The 21,309-nt window shown below is 37.9% G+C and overlaps 2 protein-coding genes across 3 annotated transcripts; one reads left to right on the top strand and one right to left on the bottom strand.

The window, feature by feature from the left end:
- The first annotated feature begins 5 nt into the window (after positions 1 to 5).
- LOC111337598 (splicing factor 3A subunit 3) lies at positions 6 to 12,724 on the top strand. The gene is made up of 20 exons (XM_088731853.1): positions 6 to 226; positions 935 to 982; positions 2,246 to 2,298; positions 2,398 to 2,503; positions 3,925 to 3,997; positions 4,168 to 4,259; positions 4,400 to 4,482; positions 4,905 to 4,977; positions 5,769 to 5,834; positions 6,090 to 6,158; positions 6,406 to 6,473; positions 6,804 to 6,844; positions 7,066 to 7,199; positions 8,057 to 8,122; positions 8,869 to 8,967; positions 9,053 to 9,132; positions 9,470 to 9,500; positions 10,343 to 10,433; positions 11,407 to 11,462; positions 12,424 to 12,724. The coding sequence occupies exons 1-20, from the start codon at positions 131 to 133 to the stop codon at positions 12,499 to 12,501; spliced, it is 1,503 nt and encodes a 500-aa protein (XP_088587979.1). The 5' UTR covers positions 6 to 130; the 3' UTR covers positions 12,502 to 12,724.
- On the bottom strand, positions 12,597 to 21,300 carry LOC111337592 (uncharacterized). 2 transcript variants are annotated; one of them, XR_015991230.1, is made up of 12 exons: positions 20,778 to 21,300; positions 20,423 to 20,471; positions 20,023 to 20,120; positions 19,838 to 19,918; positions 18,188 to 18,302; positions 17,574 to 17,623; positions 15,561 to 15,701; positions 15,253 to 15,399; positions 14,570 to 14,743; positions 14,137 to 14,251; positions 13,571 to 13,738; positions 12,597 to 13,031 (listed from the first exon to the last, which is right to left on the bottom strand). XR_015991230.1 is itself a non-coding variant. In XM_088731854.1 (12 exons), the coding sequence occupies exons 1-12, from the start codon at positions 20,844 to 20,846 to the stop codon at positions 12,936 to 12,938; spliced, it is 1,284 nt and encodes a 427-aa protein (XP_088587980.1). In that variant the 5' UTR covers positions 20,847 to 21,300; the 3' UTR covers positions 12,597 to 12,935. The 2 variants fall into 2 exon arrangements, 1 of the variants encoding a protein (XP_088587980.1); XM_088731854.1 differs by having other exon boundaries at positions 13,571 to 13,719.
- Positions 21,301 to 21,309: the final 9 nt, after the last annotated feature.

Here is a 21,309-nt window from a genome sequence, read left to right as displayed (position 1 = left end):
TTCTTTCTGTCGGCTCGTAATCATCGACGCCATTTTGTTGGTTGTCAACTTGGTTGTCTACATGTGGAGACTCTTTGAACGAGTTATGAAAGGTTGATTTCGTCAAACTTGACATCTAAGATAGAAAATTATGGAGAATCTCTTAGAGCAGCAAAGGAGACTTCACGAAGAAAGGGAAAGATTGGAGAATGCAATGGCAGATGAAGTACTGCACAAGAAACAATTGGTAAAAACTCTCACTACAATGTACTTGTTTACCGTAACTGTGCTGTTACATATCTTTACAGTTTAAAATGTTTTTTTCTTTGTAATGCAAGAATATCAAGGGGTGTTGGGGAAATTATTAGCAAGCAAAGAAATAGCCCTGAGTGTAAACATTTTACGTAGCCACACAGACTGTGCATCCGCACGAACCAATACAATCGATGGAAGTGCATTACTATGGTAGATCTAGAAAGAGTTGCCTGTTACCTCCTTAATATACTGCTTACAAAGGGTTCAAAATTACCTGTGAACCCAATTTCCTTTAGTGCTTGTAATCTATTTAATTCCTGTAGAGAGACAAATAAAGAATTACAGTAAACTGGTTAATGAGTGAGCTACACACCATACATTTTCTTATCCTTATTCTTAGAATTTATATTTTGTATATACAGTGTATATGTCCTGCTACAATATACTTCTAACACAGAGTTCCAAATTACCACAATGTTCAGTTGTCCAGCAGAGCTTGTAATTGATATGATCTCTTCAGAGATGCAAACAAGGAATTACAATTAACTGTTCAATGAGTGAGCCAGCATTAGTCCTAGAGTTTGTATTTTGCATGTATCCTGAGAGGAGAATTGATCAAAAATAAAAGAAAATAATTTTAACACACTGATCTTTGAGTTTGTACAGACCCTAAAATTATATGATGTATTTATCTTTACAGGGAAAAGAACAGATTAATTCTGATCATCAAGTAAAGATTTTATTGGAGGTAAATGAGAGTTTTCCTACAGTGTAAGAGCTGACCTTAATAGATCATGGCTTAGCCATGTTTATTACATGCAGGCACATAGGGTTTCCTTTACGTTTTGCAGTAGGTGATTTAAAAGAAATGATCTTTAGTTTGTTCTTGTTTGCAATATGGTTTGATGATCAAATTGGCCAAAAACCTTTTAAGATAGTGAGAGAAGCAAGTTGGCTGCCAACTTCTTTACATAACCCTCTGTATACATGTACACTACTGACTGTATAAACTTAGCTGGGATGTGGGAAGAGTTAATTTCACTGTACTGGAGAGCTTTGACTCTTTGGACATCAATTATCTGGATTTTTCAATGATGTGGACTCTCTTGTCTGGTCCCATTTTTTCAGGAACATTAACTTGTCACATTTGAGATGTGTAGCAACATTTTCCCATCAAACAAATCAGATGTACTGAAACAATTTGATGATATTATTTTAATGCAGTTTCAAAGTATGATAGAATTAGCAATGCACATCATTCAAGTCAGCATTTTAGGTTGTAAAACATTGTTATTGTGAAAGCATTTATGTAAATATGTTGGAAGATTTTGGCAACAATGTACATTCATTTGAGAATGTCCTGTAATTCTTGCATAATATTGGTTAAATGATACATATTCAGTTTTATTTTTGGCTCATTATGAAAACTGTTCAGCCTAGTCCTCACGAGTCCTGATAATTGAGGTTTACCTGTACATGTTTAAGTGGCCCTTAACCCTGCGCAGTGTGCATTTACACTGTATGTGGATAAATTTTGGCAGAGAAAACTCTTTCCACCTACCCTCCCTTGTTCAATGGTTAGATGATTCTTTCATCCAGTTAATAAATATTGCTATCCAGCAGCTAAGCTTTGCAAAACTGGCTTGTTACATGATACAGGAATACATTTGACTTTTGGTGATCAAAGAGAGGAAAACTATTTTTCCAAATTCACATTGTGTGGGATAAGTTAAGGTACATGTAGCGTGGTGCAGTTTGAAAACACAAAGCACATGTACATGTGATTTTGTAATTATGTTGCATGAGGATTATCCAGCCTTTTAGATATTTAGTTGTATTTTTTAGCAGATACATGTAGTAATTTATATCGTTATTGTGTCCAACATTTCCTTAAATCTCTTTTACAATTTTGCAGCTTACCTGCAAATATAACTTCTTCAGTGTTTTAATGCTCTCCCTGATTTTCTTTCTTTCTTTTCTTTTTCTTTTTTTTTTTTTTTCATGTATAAAGAGATCAGCATTAAATGCCGAGACACTTTCAAGCCTCTATGAGGATAAGGATGGGTGAGTAAATTCCACAGTAGAATGGCATTGTCCAAATCTGTGATATATTTGTCCAGGAGATACCTACTAAATTGAACTTGAGCCACCTTTGATTTACAGTTTACGCAAAGAGGAAGTTTCAGCTTTGTCAGGACCTAATGAGTTTGCAGAGTTTTATGCCCGTCTCAGGAGTCTGAAGGAATATCACAGAAAATTCCCTAATGAGGTAAACTGTTATTAATAACTTTTCCTTGAATTGTATGTGGAGTAAATTCTTGAAACCAGTGACTCCTGAAAAAAAAAACTGCTTGTAATAATCAGAATAATTCAAGTTTATTTATAGTGCTATTTACATAGAAATGATGTACCAGTGCTTTACAATGATTCACCTTTAAAACTATTCTACAACAATCTAAGTATACCAAAAACGGTAAAGTTTAAAAAAGACTTGCAATAAAAAAGAACAAATCAGATTAAATGATATTCATAAAAAATCAAATCAAATAAAATTTCTGGTCTAAATTACACCATTTACTCTAGACTTTCCTGTGATTCTAAAAATGTGATTTACCTGGCTTCTTGCAAGAAATGTCGCCTGCAATATGTGGGATCTACTACTACCGACTTTACAGTTAGATTTCGAAATCACAAATCTGCTATGCTCGCAAACAAAACAACTTGTGAAGTAGCGATATACTTTAACAAAACCCTACACACCCCGGATGATTTTTTTGTTCCAGTGCATTGATCAGGTACAGGCCCCTAGTGGCTCTGTAGAGATTGATAGGCTTTTAACCACAAAAGATGCTTATTGGAGTGCTCCGTTGTTCTCTTTGGCACCCCATGGTTTGAATAAAAGAAAGGAATTTCATTCAAAAAATAGAATTTGCTATAATTAATTTTCCATCTTATATTAGGCGCTACTAATTGATCATTCAAAGGCTCTTTTCTTGGATTTTGTCGGCCCCGTAAGTGTAGATTAGAATCGAAGGCCCAACCAAGGGATCTTATTATGATTATAGTATCATTTAAGGGCCCCTCCAGGGATTTTGTTGTTAATTTGCCCTTTCGGGCTCCAAAGGCCTTGTTTTGGGATTTTGTTATGGTTTACAGTTGTAGTTAAAATTGGGCCTCCCCTTTTTTAATGCTTGCTGCATTGCTTCTTTGCAATCAGTTACACCACTCATTCTAACATATTTAGTATTCTTGTCTCTTAGTTTTTAGGGTTTGTTTCTTGTATTTTGTCCATTGCTTTCTTTGTAATTAGGTTTTTTGTTATCTTTTTATGAGCACCAGTTCATTAGTCATGATCTATAATTACGTAATCATTAGCACTTCGATCTTATTTAAAATGCTCTTTTTTTATTTCAAAAGTTGTAAATAACGGAAGAAGGTCTCTGACCGAGATGTTTTCTTTTTTAAAATTTTTTATATTTTTGACATCAGAAGTTGTCCATCCTTGCAATTTTTAAACTTTCTACGTTCGTGTTTGCTGTGAGGTTTGGACTGTGAATTTTTATTGATTCTCCTGCTGCGGTGCACCTTTGTTGGCCTGAGAGTTTCACTAAGGACTTGCCATATATATATACATGTGCATATACATTTATATACAGTATACAATATCATCAAAATTCTTTTTTTTTCCAGGTTGCAGAACCGATGCAGATGGAATTTGTGAAGCTCAAGGAGGCACGTGATAATCCATCTGATGAAATGCAAAGTGAGTGTTTCAGTGTGGCTTGTGTTCTGCTAATTTAGAATTGAAAATTTTAATCTTAACTGAAACATAGATCTTAATTATCTAACTAGAGTAGTCAGCTATGACCAAAGCTGTTTTATTACAATAATGTTAATCTTGGTTCTTTTTATTACTCTTTTATTCAAATCCAGATGTAGTAGAGTTTACAGATGAAGAAGGATATGGGAAATACTTGGACCTGCATGAACTTTATGACAAGTTTCTAAACTTGAGAGGAGTAGAGGTGGGCTTGTGACTAAAGTAGTGAGCATAGGGACTGTTACATACAGCCATACATATCCTTTTTGATATTCTTTTTAACACATTTATGTTATGTCCACATCTCTTGGAACATTTTAATGTTTCCCTTTTGGCATTTTACAGCGCATTGACTACCTAGGCTACCTAGAAACATTTGACAGACTGTTCGACATTGCAAAAGAAAAGAAAAACCCAGAGTACAGAAGGTTAGTTAACTGTGAATCTGTGATCTATAAATTTGTCTCAGGAACTGCTTCCCAACCTATGAAAATCATCCTCATTAGATTATAATTTTAGTTTTTGAGTTTGCCTCTACCACAAGCGTACCCATGACTTCTTAACAAAGTCAAAACTACTAATGGTTTATGACTCAAAAACATGGGATTACAATGAAAGCTTGAGTAATAAGAATGTGCTGAATTTAAATTGAGAAGTAGTTTCCTGTACATACTGTAATTATAAATATTTATTACAGAAAGCTTCAGGGTAGTGAACAATGAATATAATTGTTGTTGATGCAAATTACAATGATGGTAGATATGACGGTGGTTCTATTAAGGCAATTTCTGTACTTTCCTTGAAGTTATTTTGTGATTATAACTTAGATGTATGATGTTTGGTCTCTTAGGTATATTGAAGCTCTCCTGGACTATCTGTATGACTATACACAAAGGGTGTTACCTCTCTATGACCTGGAAGGGGTATGTTCTTAGTCAGTCGTCTTTTTGTGGAAGGTTGATAATTAATCAAAGCAAATAATACAAATTACAATGATGGTAGTTGGTAGCTAACCGCCTCCCGGTTAGCTCAATGGATAGAGGGCTGGACTGTTGTGTGGGAGGTCGAGGGTTCGAGCCCCGGCCGGACCAATGCTCAGGGTCTTAAAATAATTGAGAAGAATTTGCTACCTTTCTATAACATCAAGAAATGGTTAGATATTCTAATCTTCTCGGATAGGGACGAATAAATGGAGGTCCCGTCTCCTGCAGGGTTGGGGTAGGAGATGTTAATTTCCCACACACGAGATTACTGTGTGATGGATGTCCTCCCCTGGGGTGGGATGGGTGGGAGGGTGGACTAGCACAAATGGTTCCTCTCTTCCTTTCTAGTCCTTCCCCACTGCAAAACTTAATGCAGTGAAAATAGATTAAATTAAACTAAATTAAATTAAATTAAATTAAATACCTTTGTGAGTTGATGTTTGTTCGAAAAGAGTCCTATAATGTGATTTAGCCAAGTGCAATCCCAATGAAAGAATCTTGGAGAGTGAATATTATGCTTGGCAAATTGCATGCAGTGCTTGTGATATGATCTTTGTGCATGAAAATGTGTTGGAGGCTATCCACTACCCAAGGGTTTTTTTTTTTTTTGGAGGGGAAGGGGTGGGAGGTGGGTTGGCCAAAGCATCCTACTTGGCTGTTATAGCTATTTTTTTTCATTCTTCTCTGATCTTTAAATTCGTCTGGTAATTCACATTTTTTATCTTCTCTAGGAACTTGAAAAAGTTATGTCTGCATTTGAAGAACAGTGGTCAAAGGGTACCTTTCCAGGATGGATGGTAAAAATGGACTTAATACACAAGTTTTTTTTATTTCCTAGCTTGGGTTTCATTGAACATAATTATTCATGTTTAAGCAAGGCTTCTCTTATCTAACAACTCACCCCATTTACCAGGAACACTCAACATTTAGCCAAAACTGACCCCTTTGTAAAATTCCTTTCTTTAGATATCTTAGTACATACTGTACTTGGGATTACACTGATACACAGCCAGGTGATTGTTGTGAATGGTGAATTTTGTTTTCATTTACAGAAAGATGCTAGCAGTGCCTTAGCTCATTCTGGGGCTCACCTTGACCTGTCTGCATTTTCCTCTCCAGAGGTATAGTTATCAAAGTTGAAAACAAAACTGAGTAACAACTCTTTAAGGAAAAATGTCTAGGGGAAGGGATTAAGAAACTATTAAGAGTCCCTAGGAAGGGAACAGGTCTGATAAAGTTGCAAGGAATTGCACATGTGGAAATTTTAGGAATTGTCAGACTATGGAAAGCATGATAGAAAAGTCTTATTACTGTTACGGCTTTAGCTACATTTACTTATCAAAATTTATTTATATCAACTCAAAAAAGGAACTGGCTTCCTTGGGATTGGATCGACTGAAGCAAGCTCTGCAAGCTCTTGGCTTGAAATGTGGAGGGTGAGTATTGTTATGTATACATGCAGTAACTGGTAACAACATGTTGTATTTGATGCCATTAGCAGGGAAGAGTAGTCTAGCTCTTTTTTGCTTGTGCTATTGGTATAGAAAACTCATGTTACCTAACTGACCACTGGTAATGATATACAAAACTTTAATGAACTGCGCCTGGTTACCTTCACAGCCTTGGGCAAGAGTTTGGTAACATGTATGATATTATGATTTGAATTCTGTTTGGCTCCTTGTGATGCAATTTAAAATTTAAAAAAAAAAATTGTTTTTAATTGTTATTATTGTTTTGTTTGTGTGTTTGTTTTTAATTTGCTGCAGGACACTTGAAGATAGAGCACAAAGACTGTTTAGCACAAAAGGTAAGTTTTATAAGAATTTCTCTTTACAGACATCTACTGGTTATTTTCTTTCATGAAATGACACTTTCTTGTAGTAATTTTAATGTATGCTGCAGTATTCATAACCTTATTCTTTGACCTTCCAACACTGTTATTCTGCAACAGCAAGCTGAACTCAACTGAGTTTATTTGAAATGGACTCAACATACATGTTTATTATTATTTTTATTTTTTAATATCAGGAGTACCACTAGACCAGCTAGATCCATCATTTTTTGCTAAATCAAGAGCTGGCAAGGGGCGAGATAACGCACAGAAACAAAAAGACATTGCAGCTGTCGAGGCCCAGATTTACCACCTAACAGAGCTTCTTGGAGTGAGTGTGAAAATGATCGTTTCTTGAACGTAACTAGAATATTACCACTGGGGTTACATTTTAGAGGCCAAGCGGCCTATAACTGTAACTAAAATTAATAGTTGTGTGCCCTCTTATGGATAAGATTTAAGTTCATGACGGGTACATGTAACTCCCAGAGGGAGACGCGGTGGCCTGGGGTGAGAGGTCCAGGCTTCAGATCAGGACAGGTGGGATGTGATGTGTTCTTGGGCAAAACACTTTTCTCTCACGGTGCCTCTCTACGCACAGGAGTATAATTGGGCACCGGCAAATTGATAGTGGATCCTGATAAAACGCAAGGGGGGTAACTTCGCGATGAACTGGTATCCCATCTGGGAGGGGGGGGGTAGTGATACTCTTAGTCGCTTCTTGTCACAGAAACCGGGGATAAGCTCTGGCTGGGTGGACCAATGCAGTACTTATTACAAGTAACTTCGAACGCTTTGTCAGGTTTCCTTGACAGTCTGCCGGTTGTAAAAATGAAGTTTCCTACACAAGAACTCAACAAAATAACCCAATAAGGGCTTGAACGCGGACATGTCGATTCAGAAATCACGTTGTCCCTCGTGTCCACTGCTATACTTCTTTGTGTGGCTTACCAAAGAACACGGATATTTTTGGATTGTTCGATTTCTTGGCCAGTTTCCTCCTATTAAACCGGCATCTTTTCAACCCAAGGGTATTTCGACTTCACCCACGAGGTTTTTAACTATGATATACTCGTTTGAATAGCAGTACACCTCGGGCCGATGGTACAGAAAGTGGTTTTTGTAAATTGAGAATTAAAATAAAAACATTGATACATACGCTAGCATAACTGATATTTTTCACAACAGGAACAGAGACAAGCCACAAGGGAGAATGTTGAGCGAAAGCAAGCACGCACATCTGATGAGTTGGAGGTAAAGATCAGCGCTAGAAATAATTAATTTTCCTTTATATTCTCGTATAATCCTGCCATTTAAGGTTGTTCTTCTTTTAACTCTCTTAAGCCACCTTAATCGGTAAAATATTGGGCTATTTTCATTCTGAGTGTCGTTAAAACCCAAACCGAAGTGATCCCACCTTCAACGACCAGACAAAGCAGAATGTCGCATAGAGCCAATGAGAACTAAAAAAAAAAACAAACAAGGAAACTCATCGAAGCGCGGGAAAACGTAAGTGACCAATCACCTATGGTTTTCGTTGCGCATCTGATTGGTTCAGTCGGCGGTGTAAGTTTTCTGGACCAATCACAAAGTGAAGTAAAACAAAACCAAAGCAATCCCGGGTTTCTTTCGACATTTAATCGAAAATTGCCCTGAAATAAGCTCACTCAACTCGTCGGGTCAGGACCTTGAAACATAAGCTGTTCTGTGGGTTTGGTGATTTATGGCAACGACAAGTCGAGACCGCTATACGATTGAGTTTTGTAAAACCAGTCCGAAATAGCTATGACAATTGCCAATAATAGCAAAGCATTTGACAAAACTTTGAAGTAAAACGTGGCTCATTAAGTCATTTAGATCTGATTGTTTGACAGGGTTGAGACCATTTCAAAGACCAATCGTTATGTGCAGTAAAGAAAAACAGGCATAATTCTGGCTTACATTCGACTTAGTTTAAAAGTGCTTCGCAAATTTACAGCATCTTAAATGTTTTCCGACAGGAAGAAGAAGAACACGAAGAGGGCCACGAGTCAGATTCTGATGACGAAGAAACTGTTCTTTATAATCCAAAAAATTTACCTCTAGGATGGGATGGAAAGGTACTTTTTTTGCTTAACTCCTGCTTCTTTGAGACTATTCCACAGACGTACTGACGCTAGTGTTATCATTGTGTTTCTTTTCCAGCCTATTCCATATTGGCTCTATAAGTTACACGGGCTGAATATAAGCTACAGTTGTGAGATATGCGGCAACTTCACCTACAGGTTTGAGCGACATACAGTACTTGAAACTCAACGGAATTTGATTTTTGATTGTATACGATGGAGTTTTCCACTGAATGTTTTTCTTAATATTCTATACAATGTATCCTACCGAGTTCAAAGGAGTGAAATAGATGTTTTCCGCAACAAAAGTGCACAAGTGGTTCAAGTTGAACAAAGTTTGTCGGCAGTTATCAAAAGTTTAATGTATTTTTCTCATGCATCACTTGCCAATATTGGAATAAAAATTGTCTTTTTCTCAGTTAGAATTTAGAAATCAGTCGTTATAGATGTTGTATTTTTAAGGTTACTAAATAAATGTAACCATTGTTCGTTGCAGGGGTCCAAAGGCGTTCCAGAGGCATTTCGCGGTATGATGAATCTCTTTCAGCGTTACTACAAGCTTTATATTTGCACTCAAACTCTGTATATTTCACAGTCTTACAGTATTTTTAAATTTTATTATGTTGGTGTCATCGTTTGCATCAAGTTAAGTCGCAAGAAAGGTCGAGGCGCATTTATCGTTGAAAACTAAGACCAAATTAATCAGCCAATCAAAATACAAAGGCAAAGTCATGTTGAGCCTAGGAGATTTCACAATGAAAACAAGCAACCTGCGTGAAGCGTGCAGTGGGAATAAGGCGAGTGGGCAAATGACGATTGTTTTTAGAAACATCTGATTGTTTGAGGGTATGGCGCGAGTTTCCTCGACCAATTGGAGAGACGATGGGGGAAAACCAGTACAATGCTTGACAGTGGCGGATTTAGGGGAGGGGCCCGCCCCCTCCCCTTATTTTGGTTTAAAAAAGTAAACGCAGAAGGAAGAAAACAACAACAACAACAACAACAACAACTATTTATTGGTTTACAACAATTACAATTTGAGAAATGCCTACCCACAATTAATTAAAAACTAGTCAGGCGGGTAGATATAATTAAGTTGGGCTTATCACTAGTACTTACAAGGATTTCCAATTGGCAGCAGTTCAGATTACACTAAGAAAACATTAGTTCAAATAATAAAAAAAAAAAGCCGGTAGGTGTACACAAAAAACACCGCCCCCTCCCCCCCGCCTTCCTCCTTAGCTTAAGGTATGGATCCGTCACTACTCGATGCTGGATCTAGAATTTCTACTCTCAATTTAAAATGGACCCTAATCTGAAGACTCGATAGCGCATCATAGTTTTGGATTTGTTTTTATTTATTACATAGGAATGGCGTCATGCACATGGTATGAGATGTCTTGGAATCCCGAATACAGCGCATTTTGCCAACGTCACTCTGATAGAGGATGCTGTAGCATGTAATGAACAATTCCTTCTTTCGTTTTTATTGATTATTGATAATTACTTGTAGGGTACTCATGACGTTTGTTATGATGAGTCCATCGTAGTTTACATCGTTGGAGCCGTGTGTTCGCGAGTGAATGGGGGAGGAAACTATTACATAGGAATGCAAACATGCGAGCGACTAAGGCCCTGTTTACAAGCAGGTAGGGTAACCCTAGTGCTAGGGTTACCCTGGCAGGAGGTTACCCTAACGCTCCCACATTTCTTCTTTTTTTCATCGACGTGTTTACAAGGCAGCTAGGGTTACCCTAGCAGTAGGGTAACCCTACCTGAGTGCTAGGGTTACCCTAGCGCCAGGGTAACCCTAGCTGCCTTGTAAACGCTCTGCTGGGTATAACTCGCCTACCCGGGACAACTTTTTACTTGTTTCCAGACCCTTTGAACATTGATAACAATGCGTGCGGTTGCCAAGCATAGGTAAGTTGTCCCGGGTGGTGGGGTAACCCTACCTGTGAAATTTTGCTCGTAAACCCGGGTTATCTTTGACCCACCTGCTAGGGTAACCCTAGCACAAGGGTTACCCTCCTTGCTTGTAAACAGCGACTCAATAAGGCATTTAGCTGATTGTTATGGGGACACAAACCTGTAGTACAGTAAAACTTGGATATCTCTACTATTGTAGGCTTCAGTAATAGTGAAACGTGAACTGCATGGAACTTACTGTCGGAAGTGTTCGGGCAGCCCTCTAGCTTTCAGCTTAGGGATAAGAAACACCATGAAGGGCAGATATTTTTCTTACTTACACCACAAATGTTTGGGTTTTCCATTTACAAGTTGAGTTGTAGTAGTCCCAAAACTGTTGTTTTAGCTTAAGTGACACATTCTACCCTTACTTCAGCTAGAAACGCGACCTTTTGCTCTCCCCTTTTCATTCCAATTTTGTTGTAGTTGTTGTTTTTAATGTCATTTAATTATTTTCTATCACAGTATGGCATAAATTGAAGGCTGTCAAGGCCAAAGAACGCTGGCTTCCTGATCAAGAGGTAAATCCATCCAAAGTTTCGAGTTTTTGTTACTTTCCAGGTCCTGTCTATCGTTTTTTTGTAACGGTAACTCTTTTTCTGGATAGATGCAACCACAGTTTTGATTCCGTGAAAATGTTGTTGATTAAATACCTACATGCGACTCTAAGTTGTTTTATTACACGACTCGGGCAGTCAGAGGGCCAATAACTAAAATCAACCAACCAAAATGCTCTATTGCCGGTCAATATTCACGCAGTATTGGACCGGGCACTGTCCCGAATGGTCCCGAATGATACCGCACTTGTGTCCCTTTGAACTCCAGTCGTATAATAAATCTCTTATTAACCAAGCTTGCTCGGGACCGTACTGGAAGAATATCGGCCCTCGGTCTTTTTTGTACGGACCTCGCTGCGCTCGGTCCGTACTGTCAAGACCTCGGACCGATATTCTCCCAGTACGGCCCTTGCCCTTGGTTAATAAGATATATGTATTTTTCTTTTCTTTTTGAGACAAAAAGAAGCGTAATGTTACTACATTTGTGGTAATTTTTTTTCGCGTATATTTCTTGACCAATTTCCGTGTTTTCTATTCGATTGTTGAACTAGAGAAGTTATTTTTAAAAAAGAAAAATAAAACATTGGTCAGAAAAGACACGACGGGGTTTGTCATTTCACCTTATTTCTCCTGGGAAGTTTTCCGAAAGTCTCCTCTCAGTTTACTCGACCTAGTCTTCCTGGCTCCCACTCGAAGATATCGAGTGTAGGTGGGTGTGTGGTCTTAGGGCGGAGTGGAGAATCGATGGAGGAACTTGTGATCTCTTGAAGCTGATCGAGTGATAACTTCTCCTTTCCATCTTTTCTTTGGGATGTCATGCCGGGCACGTTCATCCCGTGATATCTCAAAGACCGACAGCGAAGGAGACTGGTGACAACCGAGAGATTGCAAGCTTTTTATCATTTTACTTTGATTCTGTTCGTAGGAAGAGTACGAAGATTCTCTTGGAAATGTTGTGAACAAACGGACATTTGAAGATCTGAGCCGTCAAGGATTGTTGTGAAGATGTTACGGTCCTCGTTTAGTCTTCTATCTTTTCTCAAAATCTAGATATTTTAACGTAACGAAGCAATGTCATTCTTTTAGTTGTATTGTGTGCATAGTCATATAACACTTTTATTTCATGGAAATTCTCCTAACATGTCAAGTAACGTACAAAAAACGACTGAGAAATGTAACAGTTTTAGTCGAATGCGAGATTAAAAGGGGAAAAGTTTCGATTCTTACATGTACGTAGTAATACTGCACGTCATGAGTTAGAACCAACACTCACAAGACCTTCAATTCAGTGTTACAAAATAAGACGAGATTGCCTTGGTTTTACTTTACGATGCTCCGGAAAACTTGCGCCGCCCTCTCAACGGTGAAAGACTTATTTAAAATCAGACTTATTTAAAATCTCATAAAGTTACTCATTTAGCGTTAATGCAAATGCTATCAATCTTGCGCCGAATTCGAGTTATTCTTGGATTCACTCGTCTTGATAATGACATAGTCTTGGTGGAAATGTCCCCGCACTCCGTCACACGTTCCCTACGAAAAAAATAAGAAAAGTTGTACTAAAGAATTAGTGATGGTGTTGTTAAATGGTTACGCGAAATTTTAGATGACGTTCCTCGTTCCTCTGACATTCTGGTATTTGCCATTCAAATTCGAATTCCACGCCTTTCGAATACGAACGTGCGTTTACAATTAGTCTTTTCTGATCTTAATGAGGCTGGAAAGGAATAGGTTAGCGATCGAAAAATTGTCGGGCAAATCCCAGCAATTCTCGATCACTTACTTGCTTTCTTCTTTCCTCAGCGGATGGCTGACAAAGAAAGACGAGAGCAGAATTTGGTCGGGTTCAATAAGCATGTGTCAAAACATAACTTTGGTACGGGAATTTTAGCTGCTAACTTGCTCGGACCAACAGTCAAAGTGTTACCCGATTTCTGACATTGGCTGATGCTGACCAGACACGGAAAAATTTCTTGCAATTTGGAATTTTAAGGTTGGAATTTCTAGACGTCTTGGGCGGAGATAAATGCAAATTGTACTTGTCAACGTGACAGTTTATCCCAACTTTTTACCTCATACCACCCCTCTTTGTCGTCAACTTTAACAATATCTTGCACGACCTTTCCCTTTATCAAACAAAGCTCGTTGTCACTGGTTGGTTCATAAGGTGTATGTACGTAGCCATGAGAATTCCGGCGCCATAAACTTTGGACAGTAGTCCCTGTGGAGCAAGAAAAGACCTATAACTTGTAAGTTTGTTCGCTCAGTAGGCAGGAATTTGAATTTAGAGACAATGTCAACAACAAAGGGTAAAACTATGGGACTGAGTCCCTTGAAAGAAGGCCCTCTGACTAAATTTGATTTCCAGTCACTGTCGTTTACGAGATCTTCAGGTGATCAGAAGAAAGAAGGTTATCGAAAAGAACCAATGAAAATTCGCATAAGAAATCAGGAAACTGCGTCAATCGCGGGAAAGGGCAGTTAAGAGATGGGCACAAATTTTCTACACCAATCTTTCAAAGTAGCAAAGCAGAGTCAATGCAAATTCGGATTACTTTCGACACTCGATTGAAAATTGGTTATGGAGGTGTCCGTCTCTTATCTTGTAAAGGGGGTATGCGTTTACTGCAATACTTACAAAGTGTTTTGAATGTTTGGATCACGCGTCTTTCATTTCCGGTACCGACAATAAAACAACTCCATATTATTAGCAGCCAGCCAATCAGTAGGGTGAAACCCACCAGGCCCAAACCCTGATTGGTCAGTTAAGAAATCATTTCTACTCAAGAAAGGGGAGCTGATAAACTGACTTCCTTTCGTCTCGGAGGCAGGCAGGCAGGCATGAACACTTGGGGTCAATTTGATTTTTGACTCCAATGAATTCTCTGAAACAATCAGGTCCTCAACTTGACAAGTTATAACTATTAACACAAAGATCAGGTGAAAGTAAATCTGGCCTTCGCTTTATCTTACTGATGTTGCGTTAATAGAACCTTTTCATATAGATAATTTTGACAAATACGTGTCGAAAGAAATTCCGTTAAAATGAAGTGTTTTAAGGTGAAGGATACAGCTTGCATGAGGGCTCTTTGATAAGCCCTCTTTGATTTCTTGGTCTTTACATTACACCAGTCGTAGATATACCGCAAGTCTTTCTTTGGCACATTGTTAGTTTTTGTCTTCCAGCCCTCGTTACAAACACAAACTGAACCGACGCGCCGACCGTGATGGCAGTTAAGTGGCACCTGTCAATCCAACAAACATTGTCATTTTGAATCGGAAAGAGGATACTCCGCAGTAAAGAGTCTCGGAAACACTTGGGCAGAAGGCCGACTTCAGGTCGTTATAGTCAGCAAAGCAGTTGAAAGTATAGCTATGACACCACGAAAGCGCCTTGCTGTCAGCTTCAAAGCTAGTTTATTAAGATTAGTCTACGCTCTATGGTCGATGACTGCCTTTTTCTAGTCACTGTCTCCTTGAGAGAGCAATTTTCAACTGCGATTCAATGCCATCCCCTTAACCAATCACGAGTCGATCATTCGCGTCATCGCGCCATCTTCTTAGGAGACTGCGCAAAACAAGCCAATCAGGACTTGGTTTCCTGGGTTTTTTCTGCGCTTGAAACTTTTAACATGTTTGAGTTCTTATTGTTAAGTTGACCGTTTCTTTATTAACCGTTGTAATCACTTTGAGAGATAAAGGGATTCAAATGTACTGGACATTCTAGAGCAAGTTAAAATGTTGTTCAGCTCACCGGGTTAATTTCTTTGATGTCCTCTAGAGTGAACTTCAATTTCGCCAGTTTGCTTCTCTCCAAGTTGTCATAGATCTTTTTTTTCTGCTTTTTGGTCAGCGTAGGACTTATCAGACTTTTGCAGTCGTTATAGTCTTTGTCAAATGCCTGTTGACACACAAACACTGTCAGGCAAATTATGCCTCGCTTTCTTTAAAGTCGCACGTAAAATCTTTCCCAGAATGCGTTGGACAACCCTTAGCGAGTGGTCTCGGGCTTCACGCTTGTCTCACTTTTCCTCTTCAAAGCTACATACTTCCTGTACTTACAATTTCTGGTAGCTCTCCTTCCTTGCCCTTTGTGTAACACTCATGAATAACTTCACACTTTCCTGTCGAGTTTTTGAAGAAATTCCTCCATCCATTGTACTTCTCGACGCAGTCCACAGGGTCACAATTCTTCCTGGGATCCTGGTAACAAAAGTCATCATTTCAAAAGTTATTCTTTGAAGCACCTGGATTCAGGTTAATTCTTTGTCTTTTTCCATTGCGTGCTTATAAAAAAAAAAAAAAACTTCAAGTAAAAAATTCGGTTATTAGAACTGTCTCGTTGATTTCGTTGGACTTAACAGTATCAGAGTACCACGTTTACACGAACAGAAATTGACTAGACTTGCATGAACCTTCACTTTCTGCCTTTCGAACGTCACAGGAAACATCGACAAGGATGGTCGTAGAAAAATTTCAAGAGCTTGAACGCCCGTGATCAAGAAACAAAACCAAAGGAAAGTCCTAAAATGAGTGTATATCATCGAGATGTACCAATCAGCCGAATCACATTTGTCGAAAACATACTGCATTTATTGTAAATAGGAGATATTTTCATCTTTTTCGTTGGATTTACATTAAATCTGGAAGAAAGATAAGCAGAACCATTAGTACATTTTTCGATTCGCGTTTTCAATGGACTCAGCACCAAAACTATTCAGAGCCTATCAAATATTTCTGCTTGTGCGTGATCAGTCTAAACGCATTACGAAATAGAGTTGAATATCCGAGGTTATTAAAAACTGGATCATTGGATAATGCAATTCAAGACTTTTTATTGGCTCAACCATTATGGTATATGAGCCAATATACCATAATCTAATTTCTGTACATTGTTAAATCCGGTTTCTTCCCACAAAATAAAGTCGCGAAGATTTGTTTAAATATCTTGGGGGTGTTTTTTTTAATAAAACAATTATTCCACTCTCGCTTGTTGGATATGAGATGATTATAAACAACTCGGCGCTACGCGCCTCGTTGGCTATCTATCATCTCATATCCAACGCGCGCTCGTGGAATAATTGTTATTATTAAAAACTGGATCATTGGATAATGCAATTCAAGACTTTTTATTGGCTTAGCCATTATGGTATATGAGCCAATGTACCACAATCTAATATCTGTACATTGTAACATCCGGTTTCTTCTTACAAAATAAAGTCGAGAAGATTTGTCTAATATCTTGGGGGCGTTTTTTTAATAAAACAATTATTCCACTTGCGCCTGTTGGATACGAGACGATTATAGCCAACTCGGCGCTACGTGCCTCGTTGGCTATCTATCATCTCATATCCAACGCGCGCTCGTGGAATAATTGTTAATTATTAAAAACTGGATCACTGGATAATGGCTTAGCCATTATAGTATATGAGCCAATATACCAAAATCAACAAATATGGTAAGCGTACGCGTCAGCTTAAAATTAAAAGGGAGCTAACAATTTAATAAAATTTAATAATTTAATTTAACGTTTTTAATAAAACAATTATTCCACTCGCTCTTTTTGGATATGAGATGATTATAGCCAACTCGGCGGTACGTGCCTCATTGGCTATCTATCATCTCATATCCAACGTGCACTCGTGGAATAATTGTTAATTATACCACAAGTGATATTCTCCAATTTTCAGACTTTTAAAAATTACTCAACACAGAAGAGGGAACAAATTTGTTTGTTCATAAAGTCGTACCAGAGAACTGAAAAGTAAACATTCCACATGCAGCATTAGAACAAATTGTTCGTTAACTATTTCCCTGCGCATTGCAAAAATATTTGAAGAGTAATAAACACATAACCTCCATTTAGGGCCAAATAATGCTTGTATATTTGTCCTTGGACATTATCTTTATCCCGAATGCACAGTTTTCGTCGTGGTTTGCTCTCAGAAAAGTGTTGACATCTCGGTACAGATTATGTCAGTGGTGAAATATCCGTGCATATTTTCGCGCCAAATGGAGACTATTGTTTACATATCCTGGCTAACAAACAACATCTGGAATCCTGTTTACACTAACCCTATCAACTCCTCTGCATTTTCTGTAACTGTCATCTCCAAACCCGATGACTATGAAGAAAGAAAGAGAGCACCCTCTTTCACTAATCTGACACTTGTTTTTTTTCGCCTGTATTACAAGGTTCAGTTCAGAGTCTAAAAACGCTACACAGAGTGTTGCTGCCAAGGTGAATGATTTTCCAATAATTTGAATGTTCTCTATCAGTTCAATAACTGTGATTGCTCAGCGACCTTTTGGGACCTGTCATTTATTTTGTATTTGTATTTTGTATATTTGTATATTTTTGTATATTTGGAACCTGTAACTCATATCATTTATTAACCAACTAATGGGTGAAAGCAAAATAATGTGGAATGGTGTTAAGGATGGCTACAAAGTGACACTGATTTCCAAAATTGTTGGTAAATATAATTATGACCTAGAGTTGAACTGACCACAGAATTATATAGAAGTTAGACACAGAAACATTAGGATAATGTCAACATAAGTTTTTTATCAAACAAGAGCTCAGAAAAATCAAAAATAGATCCATGGAAATCATTCTATCCCCAATGATTCTCACAAATAATGAATAATTAAAAGTTTGTTTTAATCTAAACCAGATAGAGATTTACCATCTAACCACGATTTTTTCTTTGGTTCTGTGGTATCAAAACTGACTCTGTGTCGAAGCTGTTTCTCCCCAGCCACGAAGGTAAAGTCACAGTTTCCAACTCTGTCCAGTGGGTACTGTTGTGAGGCAAAGCAAAGAGTATCGATCACATTGTAGAGGGCAGTTACTTTAGATATTTCAACATAGCTTACTGTTATCTTCCTGTCCACAGTGACTCTTGCAAAAGTTGCTTGTTAAGGCATTCAAAACAGTAAGGCTAAAACGAACTAATTTTTTCTAATTGGGAATTTGATTCCAAGCCAGTTAAGTCACAACAGCAAAATGCAAGTCAAATCCAAGCGTGTCAAAGTCAAAATGCAAGTCAAATCCGAGCATGTCCAGAAAAGGGTGCTGGCTATTATTTTCCCGGGGATAGACTACAGCGATGCTTTAGTCAGCACTAAACTACCAAGCATTGAACGTTACAACGAAAATATTTGTAAGAAGACCTTTAATTCTATTTTAAATGATAAGAGTAACCGGTTAAGAAATCTTTTACCCTCAGCCCATAAGTCGTCTTACCATCTAAGACGATGAAGACGTTTTGAAACACCAAGGTGGAAAACAAATAGGTTCAGGGACACATATTCAATAAAATCTTGTATTGAGCATGATATCATATAAATATAGCTTTATTAATTTTAATAATAGGTTTCATCATTTTACAGTGTTCAATTTCACTTTTAGGCTTATTATTCTTACATTAGTCATACTATTAGATATTGTTACAATTTTTGTAAATATGCAATTCAGCTCCTTAGAGGGCTGCCGTGGATTTATTTGTGAAATAAACCCTAAAACCCCCCAAACAATTGGTTGAGGTCTTAACTGACCTTTTCTCTCCCAAGATCTCAATAGTAATTCTCCATACTGTCTGCCATATAATTCTTGTGATCATCCTGTGAGTTCTGGGAATTTGATCTTGGAGACAGAGCTGAATAACATATACGCATGCGCTAGGTTTTGCTGTGGAAACACGGATTTTGAGTCGTTCGGGTCGTTCGCATGGTTGATTTCCTATTCTGTTGCTTAGAGGCATCGTTTTCCCTGCCGCTTTTCTTTTACAGAACAACCTCAAAAACTTGGTACACCCCCTACAAATTTTCAAAAATTAATTTTCTCCTTAAAAACTCTGGAATTAGGAAAATGCCATCGACGAAAACAGAGTTCCTTGGTTTCGAAAGTCAGCCCTTGTTATTTTCCGCTAATTTTGCTAAATTTTAGACCTAGGACACTTGAGCCTGCGTTGTTGACCACATACCCTCTGACGTAGCATTTCATTATTCAGCTCTGGAGATCTTGGATCAACTTATAATCCCCTAACTGATTTTTTCGTTATTCTCATCACTTATCTGCTTCATATTGTATCGATATTGTAAGGAGAAGTTCTGCCTTGGTCACCAATGGGAGTAAAAGGGTTAATGGATAACTTTCTGCATTCGTGTGGTCCCTGATCAAGACTGATCCCAAGCTACACAAGCAAATAAAACTGGTTGATGTATCTCTCCATTCAACTATCTATTAAATCGATTATTGAGCCTTCAGTGTGAATAATAATAAGAAAACCTTTTTTTAACTAAAACAAATAAACATTCATCAGTGAAGAACTTACTTTGTTTGGAAAGACATAAGACATATTTTCACGTTTCAGTGATGGAAGCTTTATTTCATTGCCACCTATAAGCTCCATAGACTGATAAAAGAAAATAAGTGAAAGAGAATTCACAGATATTTGAATGTGTATCATATGATTAATCAAAAAGCGGTTTTGACAGAGGTTTTTAAACATATTCCAACCTTACAATCTAGGTCATTTTTGTCAACTCTCCAACAACATCTTGGTTTTTTAGGGGTTATTGTAAGCGTTTTCCTCGCATCATTGGCTAGCGTTATGTCTGAAAAGAAATACAGCAGAAGATAGCAATAATTATTCTCTCCAATGAATTGCAGTGGAAACAAAGGCACTAGAGGTCGACATTTCTTGACATAACAGCGAATAAAAAAAAGTAAGGCCATTCGCTCTAACGTAGGGCTAACGCTCGGAACGTCAGCTTTTAAACCTTTACGGTGGCCAATTAACATTACCAACTCAGTTGATAAAATCAAATTACCTGTTACCCCCACCGACGCATCACCACAGCTCAAGAAACTTACCCCCATTATTCATAAGGCCCTGATCAGTTTTGTAGCTACTTACAGAATTGAATTCCAAAACTTTTACGATCTACCGGGAAGATACCTGAACGCTGAAAAACAAAATTATTATACTAAGAAACACTTTTCGGAGTAATGTAACCATATGACTAGTACGGAATAATTCGAGCAACTGGTAATGGTTATGTTTATCATCAGTAGGGATCCACCACAAATGAAGAAGCAAACCGCAAAATTCACGATTTGCAGAAATCGGGAGTTAACTACTCTCCAAAAATGGTAAAGTATCAGCTGAACTTTGGCGGGAAAAAAAAGGCTTTTGAATCAAGACGATTATGTTAAGCTTAAGACTGTTAACGGCTGATTGAACGAAAATGAGCTAAAACTTTACCGCTTACCTCTACATGAATTTTACTCATTATCTGTGAAACGAAGCAAAACCATAGTAATTGAGTCACAGTTTTCATCGCTCAAATGTTCTGCGCCTTGAAGAAGTGTAAGCAGTGAAAATGAAAAGTTTGCGAAGTTTTTACTCTCTTGCAGCACACGTAGATCTCCCCGTTCGTTATGCGCCATTCTCGTTCCCAGAGCCCATCGTTTCTTATAGTTGGGGTTGACAATGAGAGGTGGACTGATACACGGTCTCCAATATTATATAACAATGTGGAATAGAGCTACTTAAGAGCTGCCTTTAGATTGATTCATAGAGCTTCAAATTTATGTTGGAAATTTTCAAGAGTCTACTTTTTGATGTCATATCATAATGTTCACGAGTTAATCTTATTTTGCAGCATATTTTGTAATAATATGGCTTGAGATTCCAACTGAGTTGAACTAAATGGCGTGGTTAGGGTGACAAGATTACAGGCTCCTCAAATTGCTCAAGGGTCTCTATGGGGCCTGGGCCATGTAATGAAATGTATTTTTTTT

The sequence above is a fragment of the Stylophora pistillata genome, chromosome 8, assembly GCF_964205215.1.
Source record: "Stylophora pistillata chromosome 8, jaStyPist1.2, whole genome shotgun sequence".
Classification (NCBI taxonomy): domain Eukaryota; kingdom Metazoa; phylum Cnidaria; class Anthozoa; order Scleractinia; family Pocilloporidae; genus Stylophora; species Stylophora pistillata.
Note: the sequence above shows the minus strand (reverse complement) of the source record. Positions and strands in the feature narration are given on the sequence as shown.

Coding starts and splice junctions, on each gene's coding strand:
- LOC111337598 (XM_088731853.1), top strand. CDS start 131: ATGGAGAATCTCTTAGAGCAGCAAAGGAGACTTCACGAAGAAAGGGAA. Junction 8,968..9,052: donor CTCTAGGATGGGATGGAAAG/GTACTTTTTTTG, acceptor TTTCTTTTCCAG/CCTATTCCATATTGGCTCTA. Junction 11,463..12,423: donor GCTGGCTTCCTGATCAAGAG/GTAAATCCATCC, acceptor TTCTGTTCGTAG/GAAGAGTACGAAGATTCTCT.
- LOC111337592 (XM_088731854.1), bottom strand. CDS start 20,846: ATGAAAACTGTGACTCAATTACTATGGTTTTGCTTCGTTTCACAGATA. Junction 19,919..20,022: donor AAAATGACCTAGATTGTAAG/GTTGGAATATGT, acceptor TTCTTTTATCAG/TCTATGGAGCTTATAGGTGG. Junction 14,252..14,569: donor AAAGAGCCCTCATGCAAGCT/GTATCCTTCACC, acceptor CTGACCAATCAG/GGTTTGGGCCTGGTGGGTTT.